The 20,317-nt window shown below is 49.8% G+C and overlaps 8 protein-coding genes across 8 annotated transcripts; 4 read left to right on the top strand and 4 right to left on the bottom strand.

Moving 5' to 3' along the window:
• Positions 1–317: 317 nt before the first annotated feature.
• P174DRAFT_376816 (putative hexokinase) lies at positions 318–1,961 on the bottom strand (the record flags this gene model as incomplete). The annotated part of the gene is made up of 1 exon (XM_024822716.1): positions 318–1,961. The coding sequence occupies one exon, from the start codon at positions 1,959–1,961 to the stop codon at positions 318–320; it is 1,644 nt and encodes a 547-aa protein (XP_024679438.1).
• Positions 1,962–5,925: 3,964 nt separating this feature from the next.
• Positions 5,926–6,434, top strand: P174DRAFT_433942 (DUF2945 domain-containing protein; the record flags this gene model as incomplete). The annotated part of the gene is made up of 3 exons (XM_024825832.1): positions 5,926–6,021; positions 6,082–6,144; positions 6,195–6,434. The coding sequence occupies 3 exons, from the start codon at positions 5,926–5,928 to the stop codon at positions 6,432–6,434; spliced, it is 399 nt and encodes a 132-aa protein (XP_024679439.1).
• A 1,114-nt stretch (positions 6,435–7,548) lies between these two features.
• On the top strand, positions 7,549–8,928 carry P174DRAFT_423706 (putative lipase; the record flags this gene model as incomplete). Its single annotated transcript, XM_024825144.1, has 1 exon — positions 7,549–8,928. One exon carries the CDS (start codon positions 7,549–7,551, stop codon positions 8,926–8,928), a length of 1,380 nt encoding a protein of 459 aa, XP_024679440.1.
• Positions 8,929–10,349: 1,421 nt separating this feature from the next.
• Positions 10,350–12,153, top strand: P174DRAFT_423707 (uncharacterized protein; the record flags this gene model as incomplete). Its single annotated transcript, XM_024825145.1, has 4 exons — positions 10,350–10,430; positions 10,479–10,643; positions 10,703–11,339; positions 11,402–12,153. The coding sequence occupies 4 exons, from the start codon at positions 10,350–10,352 to the stop codon at positions 12,151–12,153; spliced, it is 1,635 nt and encodes a 544-aa protein (XP_024679441.1).
• Positions 12,154–12,495: 342 nt separating this feature from the next.
• P174DRAFT_494501 (uncharacterized protein) lies at positions 12,496–14,241 on the bottom strand. Its single transcript, XM_024830858.1, has 4 exons — positions 13,976–14,241; positions 13,856–13,918; positions 13,643–13,793; positions 12,496–13,621 (listed from the first exon to the last, which is right to left on the bottom strand). Exons 1-4 carry the CDS (start codon positions 14,129–14,131, stop codon positions 12,654–12,656), a joined length of 1,338 nt encoding a protein of 445 aa, XP_024679442.1. The 5' UTR covers positions 14,132–14,241; the 3' UTR covers positions 12,496–12,653.
• Positions 14,242–14,684: 443 nt separating this feature from the next.
• Positions 14,685–16,064, top strand: ura6 (uridylate kinase ura6). Its single transcript, XM_024828128.1, has one exon. The coding sequence runs from the start codon at positions 15,174–15,176 to the stop codon at positions 15,879–15,881; it is 708 nt and encodes a 235-aa protein (XP_024679443.1). The 5' UTR covers positions 14,685–15,173; the 3' UTR covers positions 15,882–16,064.
• Positions 16,065–16,396: 332 nt separating this feature from the next.
• On the bottom strand, positions 16,397–17,899 carry P174DRAFT_433947 (PCI domain protein; the record flags this gene model as incomplete). Its single annotated transcript, XM_024825833.1, has 2 exons — positions 16,397–17,556; positions 17,653–17,899. 2 exons carry the CDS (start codon positions 17,897–17,899, stop codon positions 16,397–16,399), a joined length of 1,407 nt encoding a protein of 468 aa, XP_024679444.1.
• Positions 17,900–18,720: 821 nt separating this feature from the next.
• Positions 18,721–19,445, bottom strand: P174DRAFT_463015 (uncharacterized protein; the record flags this gene model as incomplete). The annotated part of the gene is made up of 3 exons (XM_024830203.1): positions 18,721–19,182; positions 19,225–19,269; positions 19,353–19,445. The coding sequence occupies 3 exons, from the start codon at positions 19,443–19,445 to the stop codon at positions 18,721–18,723; spliced, it is 600 nt and encodes a 199-aa protein (XP_024679445.1).
• Positions 19,446–20,317: the final 872 nt, after the last annotated feature.

Genomic DNA, 20,317 nt, shown 5'->3' on the forward strand with positions numbered 1-20,317 from the left:
GAAAGTCTAAACCACAAACCGCCTGTTCGAACCCTCTATACCAGACGCCTAGAGACCCCTGCTTCATCCGTCTCTTCGAGCCTTATATGCAGTAGCAAACAAATCGCAGAATCGCAACTAAAAGAGAGTCTCATGATATGGAAACGATGGGCTAGAGATAAGCTGAGTATAACGATAACAGTAGTCCATACGCACAACACCGTTAATGCAAGTTGAAAGGCAATGGAAAAGAGATCAAGAGCATGAAAGACACGCCTCGCAGGGAGGGTGTGAACACAACAACATCAAGTCTCCACAAGAGTGAGAATTCTTTATTCTTACTTCTGATCCGCCACAGCCACGGCAACTGCAACTGCAGCCCCCAAGATAGCACTCTCTGGCGCTAGTTCAAGGCGAATATAAGGACTCGTAGCAGGATCTAATGACCCCTGCGACGAATTAGTTTGCTGGGTGAGCTGGTTGAGATACTCCTGGCAGCGATCTCTGAAGCCGGGATATTTGTTGATGACACTACCATCACATGCGATGGACAAACTCCGAGAGTCTTCCTCACTCTCTACAATCGTGATTTCCTGAGTATCCTTGACAGAGGATGCTTTTGATTCTGTCGGATCGGAAAATTCCGCATCATTGCGTAGGCACCACATACTGTGGATCGCGGTTGCCAGATAACCCGCCGCGCGCTTCGATACGATCTGACAAATTCGTCGCAAGAAGCGCAGGTCATCGACGGATGGAGACACTGGGAACGTATGCTCTTTCTGGAGGAGAGCTGCTGAAGGGACCAGTGATGGTGACGTGTCTGCTTCGAGGAATGCAACAATGCTGGTATCGAAGGAGTAAGGGTCTCGCATGGAATGAGGAAGCTCGCCTCCAAACAAGTTCGCAGTTTCGACGGCCTCTGCGATGATGAGTCGGACAATTTCACCCAGGTAGCGTCCAGTAACCATGTACTCCAATGGCTGGTAATCAGGCCGTAAGTGAGTCCGGTTGAGGATGTCATCCCATCGGGTCATGGGCAAAATTCCACCACCAAACATGCTCAGCTCACTGTTGATAATCACATGCTTGGCATAATCAAACCAGCCTGGCGGTCTGGTGCCAAACTTGGTTAACCCTATCTCGTGCACAGGAAAGTGAACCGCAACGTTTGTTCCAGTTCCGAGGATTAGAGACATGCGTGTTTTAGGGTCGACGTACGCTCGCGAAAGAAGCGCTGCGGAACTGTCATTCACTATTGCGTCGACTCGTACGTTGAGGCTCCGTCTCCGGCATGATTGGACGATCAGATCCCCCAACTCCTGACCAAGGGTACCGTTGGAACACAAGAACCCTTTTCCCATGTGGATCACCAGGCCGCTGCTGATGGATGTCTGCTCAATCGGAAAAGACCATGACAATCCCATTGAGAGAGGCACGGCTTCCCGACCATAGTCAGCACCCACCGCACTTAGCATTGACTCAATCTTCTCGGCCATCCAATCGAAGAACAAGGTCCCTTCCAACAGCTTCACATCGTTGTCGATTGGAGATGATGACTCTTGAAGAATCTTCATTGCTCCCGGGCCTCCTAATTCAATCAAGGCGACTCGGAATGTCGATCCCCCAACATCCAAAGCCAGATACGTCCCTTTCTCAGTTCCTGACGGCAGTGCATGGTTGTACGATGGCAACATGCACACCGGGCTGGACTGTAGGCACGACTTGAATTGTTCTCGGATCTTTTCTGACATGATAATCATATTGCGCAAAGACAACGGTGCATTGAAGAGGCGGTCGACTTCCTCGGAAAAATTGTCGAGCGTCCGTCGTCGCCAGTAGGCGCCATGGAAAGCCTTCCGCCGCTTACGCGAGGGATCCCGGAACAATGAAGGGAACAAAATCATTGCCTCTAATGCAGCGACAATGTTGGAGAAGAGCTCCTGCATCCTGTGCAGGACTTTGACTAGAGGAGCTGTCATGGCTGAAGCGGCAACGATGGTACGCTAGCAGTTTACCTAAGGAGGCCAACAAAAGCGACAATACGTACAGCCAAGTCTGCAGACGGACAACAGATGGGACGATGTTTAGTAGTGGAAGACAAGACGAGGCTGATACCGATTTATACAACGATGCATCTGAAGACTCGGGCAAAGTATGGGGTGAGCAGAGGAGTAAATAATAGAGGCCCCACCGAGGCTGATGGTGGTTAGAAGGTTGACAGCTCAGCTTCAGAACGAGTGCGTCCACGATAAAGTGAACGGTGCCAACAAAGACCAGGTCCCTTTCTGTCAATCGAGCCCAGTAGCATGTATGAAGAACGAAGGTGACACCAATAAAAGTGTCAAGTTAGGTCCTTGTTCGACTGGCAATGTGGAGCCACCTTCTTTCCTTGCAGGTGTCGAGCGGCGAGGTAAGATGGAGAGGAAGGTAGACCAAGAGGAAGATACGGAGAATATGCCCAAGCAAGGGAAGAATAGAAGCAATCGAATCAACAGAGGTGGACGGGGACTCTCCACAGAACGGTGCCAGACGGGAAAAAAAGAAAGGTTCAATGCTGTAGTTGCACGAAGGCCGCCAAGTTGAAGGTGGTGGCGGTGGGTGAGATGGTTGTTGTAGAGGTCGTAGCAGTCAAAATTAGTTTCAGGTCAGGCCGGGGCCGTTGTGAGTGTAGAGTAGTATTATTATTATATTATAGAATAGTACCGTAGTAACAGTCGTCAGTCGTAGTCAATGGAGGGTGACGGGGACTATAGATGGTTGGAGCATGGATCAACGCGTGTCCATTCCAGAAGAGATTGTCACAAGGGGGAGAGGAGGAGTAAAGGGAACTACTTGAAGCAACGATAACAACTGCAAGGAGGAAGCGAGGCAAGAGAAGACGTTTGAAGATAGATGATCTCGATCATGAACCCAAAACGAAGTAATGTAAACTTTAAAAAAGAAAAGGAAAATGGAAATAGGGAAAGCAAAAATAATGGGATGGCGATACCGTGATAGATACTACCAGATTATGGTTCCTGTTTGGCAGAGTGCAACATAACAGTGCCCATTTGGGCCCTCAGTCCCTCAGGTATGGTAGTATTGTATCGTAATTACTTTCCATCATCTGCTACCTTACTACCTTACCTATCCTGGGCAGTAATAAACTAACTGGGTTCGAGAGAGACGATCAACCAGATGTCCAAATTCTTCCAGGGGCGCGGACGAAACTACTGTTGATTTTCATAAAACTTGACGGCAAGTTGATGAAGGACTTAGTGGTGTTTAACTAGCAGTCCCTTCAAGGTACGGAGTACTACAAGGATATCACCTAGTAGCGTGGGTAGCGTGGCCGATCTCTTGGCTTCAATATGCCCAATATTAATTCTAAGACGTCTTCAGAGGGTTGACTTTGTCTGCATGACCTTAACATAAATAGAACTAAGCTACTCTATAAGTAAGGACATGCTACTACAGGTTCACTAATAAGTACTACCTATCTTCCTGATCATTGTGATCTATACGTACAACAATGCGCTACGACGAGTAGACTTCAGCATCATATCCACTGAGATCGGTAGTAAATGCTAAATAAATAATAGTGAACCTAAGGTACGTAAGGAGTTGTAGGCCGATGTGGTGATCGCCATCAGAGTTACATTCTCGAGGTTCCATACGTAACCAGTCCACCAGCTGTTTCGGTTCTGTCATTACCGTTTCAGTACCGTGTCACCATCTCCCATTTCACTGCTCAGATCTCCCAATCGTCTGCAGAAAACAATTGAATATATAAGAGAGCAATCTGCTGTATTTTCTGCGAGCAGGGAGAGACATACACAGCTGAATGTTGATTATTTGCTCAGGAGCATTCCTCATGATGGCTTCTTGGCAGGCTCCTTTATGGGGCTGGTCAGTAGGTCCGCATGTTGTGGTATGTGTGACACTTGATGGTGCAACGGTGGTAGTCGGCAGTCTCTAATCACAAACGCCGAAACTGTTACACTGGCAGCTCCATCAACCCAAACTTCGTAGCGATGACTATGAATCGTGTCAGGATCTTCAGGCTGATTCTATTTGGTCATCATAATACTATATAAATGATACACTGTTGTTAGGTTCTTCTTCAGTGCCCTCTGTGTGCATTACTATGCGTCTTGTTTCTTGATTTGGAGGACCTCACAACCAGTATGACCCTACATTCCAAGCGACGTATGTACTCTGCCAAGGCACGGTAGATAGGTTATGCAGGTAGTGTCACTGTGAAGGTATGGTTCGATATGCTCCGTATACCACTTGCCTGCAACATATACTACTTGATCACATAGGTAAGTAAATACTGCTCGCTTACTGATATACTCTCACCTCCCGATCAGGGAGAGTGCCTCAATGTTTTGTAGTGTTGTTTGTACTACATGTTGTCATTGCCGAAGGCGAGGAACAATTGACAGTCTGGGTACGGAAGATTATCAACGTATCAAGTAATGATCCAAATTGTTTGAAACATCCGCACCTTATCAAGCTAAGACGGCTTGTACAACGCTCTTTGTCGCCACACCGTAGGTTGATTGCGTAGGCAATAAAGAAAAGAATCCGCGAAATCTTGAAATCTCGAATCGGAAAAGATATTGACCTCTCTAATGCTGAGCACCACCATCTCTTGACTACTTGCATTCTGATCCCGAGTAATTGGGTTGTTTTCATCGAGCCTTTTCTCAAAGAATTCAGACCGCTCCCAGAGCTTGTAATAATCGCACACTACTAAATACTAATCTCTGCCTAGTGTGACATCTCACCACGTGGACCGGGGAAGGCCCGTAAGCCGCAGTCTGGAGATATCCAAACATTGCCACTCAACGTGGATTCAGTACTGGGATCCAACCTTCTTAAACGAAGGTCAATGTGGGTACAAAATTGCTCATAGACCTGGATTACTCTGGGGTCTGAATGTCCTTGGAGAGATATCTACAACAGTGAAGGGGAATACTTGCCCAATAGGTCAAAACGTACTCCAGAGAGCAATATACGGCGCGAATTTAGGAACCACCAGGCGTAGGTTGACCGGCATAGCTTGGCCGGGCAGTCATCCTCTAGGATAACAGACAGACATTGATCATCGCATATCCTGAAACAAGAACTGATGACGACCAGCAAGACATGGAATAATTGCTAAGCTAAGGACAATACTTCAATCAGAAACCAGCACGTGCGCATTTACCATGCTATAGGTGCTAAATTTGGTTTCAATTGCAACTGTATGCCATGTATGGACCCTAACCTCGAGTGCAACATTGTGAGACACTTAAACATCAGTGATTCTGATCTGGTCTGACGGACCTCTTTTTCAGCCTATGACTGCATTAGTGTATATACCTATGACATGCCATCCGAATGATAATCATCCAATGGGGTCACATATATTCTGAATCTTTAGGCAGTTTCTTGATGCCGATTATGCCTACCTAGTCTTGGTCACGCCGTCGGTCATTTCTATGATTTGACTGATCTTGAGGATTAAAACATTGAGACTGCTATTGTAATCTTTGAGTCTTCTTCTATCCAGAAAATCATTATTCAGCAATAGCATCTTAAGTCCAAGATGCTACTTCCACCGTTCTGCTCTAGAAAAGGAACAGAGTCTAAAGCAGTTCGTCCACCATAGATCTCTAGAGGCCTAAGGTAGCTGTCAACAATTGCTGGGATAGATGTCGATCAACCACTAAATAATGCAAACACAGCACCCGAAGTGAAGCCATACAAAGATCTCTTTTGTCTTGTCTTGTTGACAGCTGCCCACGGAGGATCCATGGGTGCATCTGAGATGACATCAGAATTACAGAAGCGGAACATCTATTGTATATCAACCACTTTGTACCTCTCGTATATCTTCCCAGTTCTTTGATGCATCTTCAATTCTTTAACAATATCAACACTCAGATTTTCTAGTCGTCAGATTGAGTAAAAAAGATGTCGGCCGAGCGAATCAAAGACAAGAAAGGAGAGAATATTAATGAGGGTGACCATGTCTATACCCGCTATCGGGGCGGATCTCATGAAGGACAGGTACGTCGATATTCCTTTACGCTTATCTCCTTGATCAACATTAATAGAGGGTTTCTCTAGGTTGAAAAGATTGTGATGAATCAAGCCGAAGCGGACGAGGAGGACGTCGCGAATCCCCCCAAGGTACGGGACGATGCGATTTCGCCCCCACTACCCCTAATACATCGTCTCAGAGAGTCAACGACGCAAATGCTAACGCTCGAAGGTCATCTTCACCGATCAACATGGACATCGGGTTGCGCATAATCCCAGCACGTTGGAGAAGACCGGATGATACCTTCGCCATATGCCAACGCTCGCAACCCAGTTTTACGCGAGTTGGCATGACAAATATCGTTGTGTCCTTGAGCATACCTTGCTGCCTACGACGGGACTTAGCTCCCCGTGTTATACGTTCTGAGTTATATCCTTGATCGCGGCTCCACCTGTTTATTATCCATCGTGTTACTCTTCTTCGAGTTTGCTGTGCAGAATGCAAGTATGTCCATCATATCGGGCAGACAATACATCCAAAAAGCGCACTAGAAGCGACATAAGAATGTATGAATATTCTGCTGCGTACTCTCCTCATCCCAACAGTCAAGCTAGGTTAAGCTTACATGCGTCGTCGATTTCTCGGAGCAATCTGAAGATCGCCGTAGTATGGTTTGATCACAATCAACCTAGGTTATCAGCTCTGATCTTTGTCAATCGTTCCAGAAGCTCGTGCTTTCTTAGCCAGTACTGAGTACTGACAAATCAACACAGCGACTAGCTATCGATTACAGCAGGGGCTGGAGAGTTGTTGCCTTGTGAGCTGTGAGCAACTGAGCATTGTCAGCAATACGGGGTGGTTTCCCCTCAAATGTGGGGAAGTGCTAACTGCTAATGCCGCAAGCGCCGAAGAGACCCCGGCATTCCCCCAGCTAAGAGCGCCGATCACATGTGAGTGAATCGGGGCCTCGTTCGAGTCGTTCGAAGAAGAATTGAGCTATTCATTGATATCGGGTTCTTCATGGAGTGGAAGGGCCCTAGCCAAAGTGTAATAGATTGAGTTCGGGATCCTGCCCTTGCTCGTTTGGATCTTGGTGAGGGGCAGTTCTTCGTTCTGATGCCCGTAACAGAGCGCCCAGGGTCTGCCATGAAGATCCACTTAGGTCAACCGAGCTTGAGCGGAAGACAAGAAGCAATGGAACTTCATCTGGAGGACGATCCTATCATTGGCCTCTTTCCCCTGGCCCCTTTTGCTCAGCATGGCCCGACGCACTTCCGCGCCCCGTAAGGTCGTGGAATTGGTCAATGTAGTGGTCACGCACACCTATTAGACCGCGAATGATCAGCCACCATCAATAAGAGAAGTCTCAATATTGAAGCTAAAATTCAAGATACGATTAGGAGGCCGAGGCATTTCAGAGAGGGGAAGGCAGCTCGTATACTTCTTTTCTGGAGAAAACGGCAGATAAATTGCCTGCTGCCTTCCCTCCGAAATGTCTGAATCAAGCTGGTTACCATCTCAAGGCGTTTCCACTGAGTGGCAGCCGAATCAAGATGAGGTGGAGTTCCTTGCTGAAGGCAGCCGTCCTGTACAGGGCAATCTTTAGTCCCTTGGTTTCTGGTGCAGTGCTTCCTCGCGGCGCCGTTCCAACCGCTTCGGATTCAAGTCTTGTTTCGATCCTGTCTAGTGCTGCCAATGATTCTTCAATCAAAAGCGAGGCTCAGAGCACTGCCTCCTCAATCGCGTCAAAAATCGACGAGACTGAGAACAGTCGCTCGACGAAGGACGATGAGTCTGTGCAGGACGCCTTCGACAAGATTCAATCCATCTTTGCAGATGGCACTCCTGATTTCTTGAAAATGGCGCGTGAAATCCTCACGGTGGGATTGATACCGGCCGACATTCTCTCTTTCTTGAATGGCTACCTCAACTTGGATCTCAACTCGATTCACAACCTGAACCCCAGTCCGAAGGGCCAAGCCATTTACCCGGTCAAAGCTCCAGGAGATGCCCGTTACTCAGTCGCAGAAAATGCACTGCGAGCAGCGATTCATATCCCCACCTCGTTCGGCTATGGTAAGAATGGAAAGAAGCCTGTGATTCTGGTTCCCGGAACTGCTACACCCGCTGGGACGACTTATTACTTCAACTTCGGCAAGTTGGGAAGCGCCGCAGATGCTGACGTGGTTTGGCTCAACATCCCCCAGGCCTCGCTGAATGACGTTCAGATCAACTCTGAATACGTCGCTTATGCAATCAATTATATTTCGGCCATTTCAGAATCCAACGTCGCGGTTCTTTCATGGTCCCAAGGCGGACTGGATACTCAATGGGCCCTGAAGTACTGGCCATCTACCCGAAAAGTGGTTGATGATTTCATCGCCATCAGCCCTGATTTCCACGGGACGGTCGTGAGGTCACTTGTGTGCCCGTGGCTGGCAGCGCTTGCCTGCACTCCGTCGCTGTGGCAGCAGGGGTGGAACACAGAGTTTATCAGAACTCTGCGAGGCAACGGAGGGGACTCTGCATATGTTCCCACAACCACCATCTATTCCACATTCGATGAGATCGTACAGCCTATGAGCGGCAGCCAGGCGTCCGCCATCCTTTCAGACTCCCGGGCTGTCGGCGTATCTAATAACCACCTACAGACCATCTGCGGCGGCAAGCCTGCAGGAGGGGTTTACACTCATGAGGGTGTCTTGTACAACCCACTCGCATGGGCATTAGCGGTTGATGCGCTAACCCATGATGGCCCGGGCGATCCGTCACGGCTGGATCTTGACGTAGTATGCGGGCGTGCGCTACCACCCCAGCTTGGCCTAGATGATTTGCTAGGCACAGAAGGACTGCTGCTTATCGCATTAGCAGAAGTTCTTGCATATAGGCCCAAAACCTTTGGCGAGCCAGCCATTGCGAGCTACGCTAATTGAAGGGCAGAATAGCGGATCGACGGAGTCGTGCAGATTAGCTTGATGCCCTCAGTGATTTGTTTGGTCTGGGTAGACACCATGCTAAGGACCTTGTTGGAATCCGAGGACCCTGGCCCAGAATTCTGTGAATAGCTTATGTAAATAAAAGTTTGGATAATAACGATCAGTTCACGGGCGAGTCTGAAGGTCCGAACCGGTGTGGGTGTGAGTTGCTTGATCGAAAATAATAATGGTCATAAAGCCGAGTACGGATAGAAGTGATCACTGAGAGGCGTAAAACTAACTGTATTAGTGTCCATTTCCGAAGAACTGTCACGTGGTGCTCCCTCAACTAGAGAGGGGCAACACAATGCAGGGAGACTCAAAACAGATGGCTCGCTGGATCGCCTGAACCACTTCGCCTCAGATGGATGTGATGTGATGAAGCAGTATTGGGACTGGAACCTCGAGTGATCAGCGCTGGGCAAAGGAAGGCTAGGCCAAAAGCCAAGGCCTCCAAGCTCTGTGCACAGTGGAGCATGGCCACGTCCACATCCCAACAATGATTTGCCGTCGTCCAGTAGACTAATCTGCGGGTAACCAGCCGTAAAGCTGAACTAACCATTGCCATTGTTGACGCTGATAGACTTCTTCCAGAAATTCTGATGACTGCGGTTCCTCAATCCCGCTAAGGGACGCCAAGATGACTGTTGAGTGACTGATCCAGTAGAGGCACACAGCATCGAGATCTCTTGGTCTTGTGTCTCACATTCCAATCGGGCTAATAATGATGAAGAATAATCTTCCCCGATCGGGTTTCGGCTGTTGCAGAAAAAGGGGACCCGAGAATGGGAAGTATCACAGGCCGCGCAGTCTTCGACCTGGACTCGACTAATGTTGACGCCGCTAATGGGTTATGGGCCACTGTACACGAGTCGGCATACGTCAATCGCAGAACTCAGCCATCACATTTTGTTCTCAAACTGCGAAGTTCGCAATCTGCTCCACTGCCTACAACGTCGCCAAGAATGCCCGCTTCCATTGATTGCCAAATCCCATACCAGATCTTGCGTGGTCGCAGGAGTAGACACATGGGCTTCGTCTGCTCCTGAGTTCCTACGGAGCACAAGATCACTTGTACCGATGTGAATGAGCATATGTGATTATCATGTTTTGTGGCTTCGTCAGTTTCATTCTAGCTTCCTTCTCGTTTTATCATCACTGTCGTCTAACTTCTCCACCACGGAGTACTTTGCTACTCTTGGAAATAAGTCTGTACGCTTCTATAGTCTCTTTGATCAGCAGGATTGCAGTCGTCCAGTCGAAGCGTCGACTCATCAATCTGCTCTGGAGTTCCCTCGAGACCTAATATCATTCCCTTTGCTTCTTATTCTCGCCTGCTTTTCTTACGGAGATTTTCTCCTAGCCACTCCTTGACCATGATGTTTTTCTGCATTTTGTTTCTACTTCTCTTCCGCAAGGGTGTTGCCGGTTCTGACGATGATTTGATGTCCTTTGTCACAGTATGTCCTCCAATACAAGCTGGACGACCTTGGACTGACAAGATTAAGCTCCCCGAAGTTAGAGCGCTAAGATTCGACGTTGCTTACTATGACCGTGAATCTGTAAGTCCAGGATACTGGTTCGTCGCGCCATATGGCGTGATTGACCCAGAGGCTCCCACCAAGCAATGGAAGCCATGCCAAATCGGACCGTATATCTATGACGCAGATGGGGTATGTCTCTCCAAAACACTTGAAGCATGGACCCAACTTACGAGTCTAATTCTGCTCAGACCCTGATTTGGGCTGGTTCATGCATGTTTGACAACCGAAATATCTTCGATTTCAAGGCGGTGCACAACATCGATGATCGACCTCATCTCTCGTTTATCCTGCAGCATGCGTATCATGATGACGGCAGCGAAAAGGGACTAGGATATGTCCTCGATGAGCATTACGAGCCGGAATATGCCGTTGGCGTGACGAATGATCTTTCAGCATTCAATATGCACGAATTCAACATCCTCGACGGCGGAAAGACAGCCCTAGCTTGCCTATACCGGCCTGAATACATGGATCTTGGAGATTTCGGGCGTCCCGATGAACATGGCTGGGTCATGACTGGCGGTTTCGTGGAATTGGATGTAGCTACCGGAGCTGTACTCTATGAATGGAGCTCGGTCGGCCACATCCCTATTCATGAGTCTGTAACAGTCAATTCCTGGGATTCGCCGTCTCACCAGCCTGGCTGGGACTACGTCCATGTCAACGCCGTGGATAAGAACGCGGCCGGTGACTATATACTGTCTGCGCGGTTCACAAACACAATCTACCTCATTTCCGGACAAGATGGACACATTATCTGGAGGCTTGGGGGAAGTTTTCAGACTTTGTGCAGGATTTCACATTCTCTAAGCAGCACCATGTCCGGTTTGTCGAGTCAAATGAAACACATACAACTATCTCGTTCTTGAACAATGCTTCTGATGAAGGCGGACAAGATGAAGACCATTCTGCTGCTCTCCTTGTGCAGGTGGATACCAGTGCATCCCCCATGACAGCGCGGCTGCTCAACCGCTACGACCGCCCGGATGGAGGTCTCACACGGCTCCGTGGTAGCGTTCAGCGCTTGCCAAATGGCAACGTCTTTGTTGGCTGGAGTGAGCGAGGCTACCAAAGCGAGCACTCGCCCGACGGCAAAGTCCTCATGCAGGCCAGCTTTGCATCCACTCGATTCTCCACCTACCGGTCCTACAAATTCCCCTTTGAGGGTCGTCCTCTGACCCCGCCGGACGTGGTCTCGACTGTGTACGGTACAGATGAGACAGACCTCACGACTATCTTCCACGTCAGCTGGAACGGAGCAACGGATATCGCCTCGTGGAATTTCTACGCCCGCAAGGAGAAGAACGGAATCCCCGTGTTGGTCGGCAATACCACCAAGATCGACTTTGAAACGATGTACATCGCTGACGGATATCTGGACTGGGTCTCCGTGGAAGCAGTGGATAAGGCCGGGAACGTCCTGGGTACTTCTGCCATTCACCACACAACTACACCAGATAATTGGCGACTGGCGGGTTTCCAGGGCGAGGAGAAGCCCACCCCTGACGACCCTTCACTGCTGTACAGCTCGAAGCTGTCCGATGAAGATGACGTCACAGGTTCTTACAGCACAGCCAAGGAAGCAGCCAAAGCTATAAACCAAGCGTATGAGCTTATCCAAGGGGTCGGGAGCTCTTGATATTTGTTTTAATTGCATGCTCCATGAGCGGGCTCATGGCTGGCATTTACCTATTCATCCGGCGACGTCGTATGCAGGCATACCACGCAGTCCCATCCGATGAGGCTCAACCTACGGAGGATCTTGGGCCTCATGAGAGCAAATAAAGGAAAATGCATGTTTGAGGGTTGCGAATCCAACAACAAGGCATTGTGGTGACCTCGGCCTTGCGCGGATCCTTTTCCATCATCTTTCTTCTTACAGTCGCCTATAATCATGACTCATGTACATATCGATCATCATCGCGTTTCCTTACTTGGCAAAGTCATATACTTCCTGAATTTCTTTGAAAAAGACCACCTACTTGCCTGAAGTATTTATTGATGCCAATGTACGAGTGATCCTTGTGCGGATTCGAACCATTTCTGTCTCAATTTTCCCATTCCTTCGTTGGCAAGTCCCTTTTCCCACTCCTCATATCAATCCCAGTGTTTCAACGCCATGAACAGCTACCAAACAAACTAAAACACAAGTCTTAAAACCTTGGCTTTGACAGGCCCCGCCAACTCCCTCGCCAGCCGTTCATCCTCACGAATTTGAAAAGCCGTTGGACCCATGATCTGTTCCTCAATCTCCCGAGCGACTTTCTCAAGCTGGTCCTTTTTGAAGCTGCCCATGTGGAGTCGAATATCGACCCAGTCGAGTCGTGGTCCATAGCGCGCAAAGGCAAGCAGCGGCAAGGACCACCGCTCACCCACTTGAAGACTGATGGGCCAGTCCCGAATATTCATATCGATATGAAGGACACGCAGCGCCTTGCAGTAGACAGTCAGGTCATCGCAGGCATTGTACCACGCCATGTCGCTCATGCACTTGTACCACCTGAAATTCAGCAGCGCAGGCTCGCTGTACATGGTATGGTTGAGCTCGATGTGCTGGATCGCCATTTGAGCTTCCTTGCTGGTGATCTTCAGAAAGCGCATCACGGTACGAGTCGTGTTGAAAATGAACTGCATCCTGGAGTAGAACAGGCACAGAGTATCACGATAGATGCTGCGGCAGGTGATCAGAAGCGCAATGGGGAGGGCAGGACAAGTAAAGCGTCCCTCACTTGAGGGTGCGGCATGTGTTCTTGGGTCGCGAGGTCGCAGTTGACGATGGTAGAGGCGGTAATGGACTCTCTTGATGTTGTTTTCTGGGTTCTTGTCCCGCAAACGGACGACTTCGACTCGGTGAACGTCAAAAGTGAGTTCATAGATCCTCCAACGTAACTCGCTGGGAAGACGCTGAAATGCCGAAAGTTTGGCGGGTAGAGTGTCTCTCACGATGGCAGATGCATCCCTACCTGGACGTTGGTAGAAGCTCTTCTTCGTAGGAACGAACTGCAGAGACTGAGGTAAAAGGACACGGTCTGCCTCAGGCTTGGGCTTCGACGAAGAAGCAGGGTATGCTAGGTAGCTATCAGAGGCGGTCTGTTCACTTTCAAAGACTTGGAACAAGAAATTCTCACCTTTGGTGAAGCTTTTTCCATCACGGTTTGAACTGCCGGTCTGATAAACATTCGAAATGGCATTACTCGTCTTGCTGGTGAGGGCATTGGGTACAGAGGCTTTGACATTCCCGGTGGACGCAATCCCCGGCTTCTGCGAGTCTCCGGGTTTCTATTGGGTGTTCTTTGTCAGCTGGGTTGCACTCAATCGAATCAGGACAGCAGACGACTCACACAGATACCATGCTTTCGTCCTCCGGAGGAAACGTTCCTGTATCCGCCTCTGCCACAGGATGCCTAGATTGTCGTCAGTGGTTCCTAGCTTGCTTAGGCTGAGGTGTAAGTCCAACTAACACTGGGTTCGGAGCTTTTTGCTGGAAAGCGACAGTTGTTGTCTACTGTATCGTGTGAATTGAAATGGGATTGGTTGGGTCTGCCGCCTCTTCCTCGACCGAATCTGTATTCACGGCCTCCTTGCTGATCTCTATTTTGCTGTTTTGGTTTAGCCATGGCAAGATGATGAGTCGCTGATACTCAGAGGGTGAAGAGTGGTATGAAGAGAATGTGTGCATGTATGCGTATGAGACAGAGGAGGAAGGAGGAGATGAGGTGCCTTGAGGGAACCAAGCTCTAATACAGAGCGTACTCACAATCAAAATTCAACTAAATCTAAGAGACTACAACACATATCTCACGAACTGCTGAGATCTCAATCATTCACTGCTTCTGACTCGCTTATTATTCTCTTCCTAGTTGGCAGGTGCAGAATAGACTGAATGGTCTGTCAATAATTGATGAGTATCACACAACTCCATGGCAATTTGATTAGCTAGTCATAAACACATCAACCTGTATATTTCAAAGTAGTATTGTCATTGTCGTAAGTTCAAATGAATACCTTATGATTCCGTTGTCAAAGATTACTACCAGACAGAGGGACTACCTATTGCGCTGTAAGAGAAGTATACAGATATCGCGCTAAGCCACTTCCGGACGGTTGCATGCCTTATTTTTCTGTCATCTATCTCGCTGCTGTTATTATTAGACTCAATTTTCCATCCCCATCACAGAAAAGGCTCTCGCTGCTCCTCTTTATCGGCCTCCCCCAGCTCAGTTGTTATTCAGAATCAAGTACAAACTTCATTTCCATTCTTAAAGGAATGTCTTTTCCTTCTGGAGCCCTGCGACCCTCCAGCCTCTCTGCTCGAGCTCAATTGCTGTCGATATTGCATCCCGTGAGATCATCACCGGGACCCCACCACAACCACCACCACCACCAACAGCTGCAGCATCACCGCCGCCCCTATTCTTCCTCCTCTTCCAAACCTGACTCTCCTTCCCCATCTTCCTCTCCGTCTTCCTCCTCCTCTTCAGGGTCTCAATACAACCGCTCTCAATTCAAAATCCTTCCCTTCGTGACCATCTTCGCCATTGGCACCGGTTCCTACATCCTATTGGTGAAATCGCGCACAGGCGTCCGCAAGCCGCAATCCAATCAATAAAAAAAACACCACCACCAGCACCACCACCTCGTTAACGAGCAAATAAGAACATGGCCAACACACAGAATCCCCCAGCCGTCCCTCCCACACAACCCGCCCCTCCTCAGGCCTCAACGAACACCACCCCGCGCTTCTCCCCCCAGGATGTCACCGTCGTTTTCCTGCTAGGCGGACCCGGCAGCGGCAAGGGCACGCAATCCGCCAACCTGGTCCGCGACTACGGGTTCATCCACCTGTCCGCTGGCGATCTGCTGCGCGCCGAACAGGCCCGCGAGGGAAGCCAGTACGGCGACCTCATCCGCACGTACATCAGAGAGGGCAAGATCGTGCCCATGGAGATCACTGTGGCGCTGCTGTCGAACGCCATGGCCGAGGCGTTGGCGGCGGGCGCCGGCGCGACCGCTGACGGCGGGAAGAAGAAGGCCCGGTTCCTGATCGACGGGTTCCCGCGCAAGCTCGACCAGGCCGTGTTCTTCGAGGATACCGTCTGCCCGTCCGAAATGACTCTGTTCCTCGACTGTCCCGAGGAGGTGATGGAGAAGCGGCTGCTCAAGCGTGGTGAGACCTCGGGGCGTGACGACGATAATGCCGAGTCGATCCGCAAGCGGTTCCGGGTGTTTGTTGAGACCAGTATGCCCGTCGTGCGGGCTTTCGAGGAGCAGCAGAAGGTCTTGTCCGTCTCCGCCACAGGGATGGTCGATGAAGTGTATGCCAGAATCAGGGAGGGACTCGAGAAGAAGGGTGTCCAGCCTATCTGATGGGAACTGTGTTAACTCGGCATTTGACCGCCAACTGTTTCCAATCCTCTTGCATCTTTCCCGTTATTGAATATATTCCTGTTCGTTCATTGGAAGAAAATTCATGTTCGTGTTCATATATATATATAGACATATCCCATTTAGTCCACCTTTACTAGAGCCAAAGAATATACAATCTCTGCCTCCAACACCTCGTCAGAAAGGATGAACAAGACATGATTCGTGATTGATTGATCTGGCCCATTCCTAACTACTAACATGCATCCAAGGGCTTTCCCGTCTCTAAAACAGAAGTAGCTACCATATGAACATTGTAGAAATGGAAAATAAAGAGAAACGGACGGGAAATTCGAACAAGTAAAAGGGGGGGTCTCCTGGTTCAGATGAACAAGACAAGTAAATTAAAGCAAAGGACACCCCAATCATTACTTTTCTTCTTTTTTTCATCTTGTGGCGATCAAGTCTATTGCTTTCTCCTGCCTCGCTGCAACTCTTGTTCCCCCTCAGCGCGTCATCTATTCAGCACCTCCAACCAACTCAACCTCCCGAGCCTGCTGTGGTTGTGAGGGTTGCGACTGCTGTTGTTGCTGGGGGTTACGTCTCCGGTCACCACCCTTGGCTCCTTTGTCGCCCGACTTGCCCTGACCGGCTTCCTCAGTCGCAGCCTGCATGCTCTCTCGGATATAGCGCTCCCGCTCGGTGCGGAGAACACCCAGCACACTCTCCAGACTGCGGCGCCAGACCATCAGACGGCCCTGCACCTCCGCCCACTGCTTCTCGCCGAATACACGGTATGTGGCCCGGTGCACCAGGAACTCGGAACGCAGCTGCGACAGCTTGCCCTCGACCAGACCAGCCCGAATAGTGTCGATGACCCACTTCTCCACATCTTCAACGGGCACGCGCAGCGCCGAGGCGATGGTAGCATAGGGGAGGGAGCGAGAGGGAGTCGAAGCCGCAAGCGAAGCCAGGGTCAACAGGCGCATCTTGGTCTGCAGAGCCTCGGCGCCATCGGCCAGAACACCGCCAGAGATGGTTTCGAGAGGGGTGGCCGCGATGAAATCCTCGTAGGCGTCCAGAGTGTCGGCGGTGAAGATCTCCAGCAATTCGAACAGGGTGCTGTCGCTGGAGCGAAGAGCCTGGATGGCATCGGCGGCGGTCAACGAAGTGAAATCGAAAACGCCGGGGCTCTTCAGGGTGGAGGTCAAGGCACGGACGGCCAGGTCGCGCGCTTTCTTGCTGGAGGCCTCGTTGGCGGGGATCGTCTGCAGGGCCTGCACCACATGAGTCTGTGCCAATTCAAGATCGCCCGAAGCCTGAGCGGCATCGGCAACGGCAAGGTGCAGCTTCTGAGCATCCTCGTCATCCAACTCCCAGGCAGACAACCAGGTGGGCAGCTGAGCGGCCAGCTGAGGCTTCAGAGCCTCGAAGGCGTACGAAGAGCCGGACTGGCGAATGACGGCGACGATGGCCAGGAGGACGTGGAAACGGCTGGAGTCGGTGGGAGTGAGAGTGTTGAAGATGGTGGTCAGGATGGAGATTGCGAGCGTGGGGCCAAACTGAGGCGAAGTGGTGATAGGTTTGGCGAGGTAGGTGCAAATGCGGGAGAGGAACATATCCGGGTTGGAGGCCTGGTGCACCAGGTGCACGAGGAGGTTGTAGGCGGAAATGATTTCTAGTTGCAAGATTGCAAAGGTCAGCCTTTCCCAGCTCCTTCTCTCTGTCTCGATCCTCCGGGTTCATCTATAGCAACCCGCTCACACAAACTCACCCTTCTCTGGAGCCGCGTTCAACACGGCCGCGGCACCCACCAACTTCTTCAGCACTTCATCGCGCTGTTTGCGATCGGGCTCCTCTTCCGACTGTTCTTGCTGGCGAAGAGGCTCAATGAGGGGAGCGATCTCGGATTGGAGGCTGGCGTCCTCATTCTTGCGGAGGGCGTCAATGTACTGGGCGAACTCATCGGCGAGTTCGGTGAAGGTACCCTCGATCAGGAGGGTGTTGGTAGGAGCGGGCATAATGGGCGTAGATAGGAGAGGGAGGGAAGGGAGAGAGAGAAGAGAGAAGAGGCCTAGAAAAGAAAAAGAGAGGGGTGGAGTGTCCCAAGAGGCTATCGATATTCGATAAGTTCGATGATGCCGGCAAGGGCGAAATTTCAGTGTGGGCAAAACTCTTGGCGAATTGGCCCTTTTTGGTTGGAGAAACCACCTGACAAAGAGACATCTCTTAAGGTGGACGGAGACTGATTCAACCCAACAGCAGCGTATTACTTTAATAAATCCATGATTATGATCGATTTGCATATTGTTTTCATGACTATTCGGTACATATTTTGAGAAGGAAATTTTTGCACACTCTCAGGGTCATCACCGATTAACCACATTCCGCCGCCAACAGGAGCAGTCCAGAGCACTTATCATTCTACAGGCCGGATTATCGTCCAAGGGCATCATCACAATTGTTAAAAAGTCAGAGTTACCAGAACGTCAATTAATAAATCGGGTCGTACCCATGAATAAGTCAATTCCTAAGCGCCGACAGGTATTTGCAGGCTCCAATTAAGGACAGTCATGAAAAGCGGATAGTGCATACAGGATCATAATATCACAAATGGCTCAATTACAAGACATGAACGCGGGGGAATATTGCGATGCAGTGCAATGAGTCAAGTGTTCGGAGGGGGGGGAAAAAAAAAAGTGCGGAAAACAGGCGACGAACAGGCATTAGAGCAGAGAAGTGAATGGTCGAGTATCAATCTCCGTGGTTGTCTTGTGCGCTCCATATACTGAACGGATGTGATAGGTATGGTCATGGTCGCAAACATGGCACACCACCCCATTTACAGCAAGAGACGAGCCGCAAAGAAGAGCACGGTCGCCATCACACCAGTGGCGTGCTCTCCGACCAGGCGAATGGCAGCATTGCTGGTCTGAGTGGTAGCACTGCTGCTAGTAGTCGTGGTGGCCGTGGCAGTCGACTCAGCCTGGTTTCCGGTCGCGCTCTCCGTGGCGGTGGGAATAGCGGAAGAGGTAGTGCTCGATGAGGAGGTGGAAGAGGCCGTCGCGTTCAGTGTACCGCACTCTTTCTGGGCGGCTGTACACTTTTCATCCTGATCCTGAGTCGAGGAGGCATCGACGCACTGCTTGTAGGTTTCCTGGCAGACAAAGAAGGGGATGGTCTGCATGTACGGGGACACATCGGCCTCGGTACCGTTGCTGCAAACGCAGGAGAATTGGAGAGTGTCCTGTTCATTTATCGCATTAGTTTGGTGAGGATTGAGAACGGTGGGTTTTAAGTTCATCTAAACATACGGAATCACATGAGTTCTTATCGGCGATTCCACCGCAGACACTCGGGCAGGTGTTCCGCTCAGCCAGACACCAAGCAGCTATGAATCGTCTCCATGTTAGTCAATTGACCATTTGGGGTGACGAGCGACCTCAGTAACGAACCTTTGTCAGTATTTTTAACCTGGGCGATGTTGAAGCCCGCGGGGAAAGTGTAATTGTTGGCAGCAGCAGCGGCAGCCACCAAGGCGGACAAGACAATGGCGATGGAGCGCATGGTGGAGAAGGTGAAGATCTTTGATTATGTGAGAAGATCGGCAGTCAATTGATAAGGTTATTGAGGATGCAAATAATCCTGACTGGATGAGATCGTTATTGGTAATGACGACGACGACGACGATGCAGAGAGGAGAGGGAGGAAGAGAAGGGAGAAAGGTAAAAGAAGAACAGGAAGTGGAGGAGGAGGAGAAAGAGGGAGATAAACAAGAGGGAAAGATCAATTCTCTCCCAACAAACAAAGTCTTAGATTATTTTGTGTTAGAAGGAAAGGACCTATCGAGGATCAGGAATGCCAGTTTAGCGTCAATTCTCGTCGAAAACGGAAATTATTCGAACTCGACCAAGGATCATAGTTTAGGACTTGGACCGTTGGACTTGGGTAGGAGGAGGTTAGTTGCAGTATCTAACGGAGATACCTTGGTACAGTCATAGCTAGTCCATGGTCTTGTCCGTTATTATTATTGCTATTCTTCTTCTTAACTGGTCCCATGACTGTTAGAACTTGAATAGCACCTAGGATTCATTATCAATCAGTCCTTTATTTCCGTGCAGAATCGTCTACTCCGTACGAGTATAACATTGCGAGGAACTTCAACTGAGGCACCACAATTGGAGCTAGCAACTAGCAACCACTACCTAGCAGCAACTATCTTAGCAAGGATATAGTATCCACTACGTAACCTAGTCTACTACTTAAATGACTGAACCCATTTCATTTGTTGACAGCCAATCATTCACCTGACTCTCCGGAGTCTACGGAGATACCTACAGAGTAGTCTACTCTGTACAGTGGAAATCAAGGAACGACCGGCACTTTAGGTGTAGCCAGGAGAGTACCTAGTGTAACTCAGCATTCATCATCAGCCGTTA

The sequence above is a fragment of the Aspergillus novofumigatus genome (genome assembly GCF_002847465.1).
Source record: "Aspergillus novofumigatus IBT 16806 chromosome Unknown P174scaffold_7, whole genome shotgun sequence".
Taxonomy (NCBI): domain Eukaryota; kingdom Fungi; phylum Ascomycota; class Eurotiomycetes; order Eurotiales; family Aspergillaceae; genus Aspergillus; species Aspergillus novofumigatus.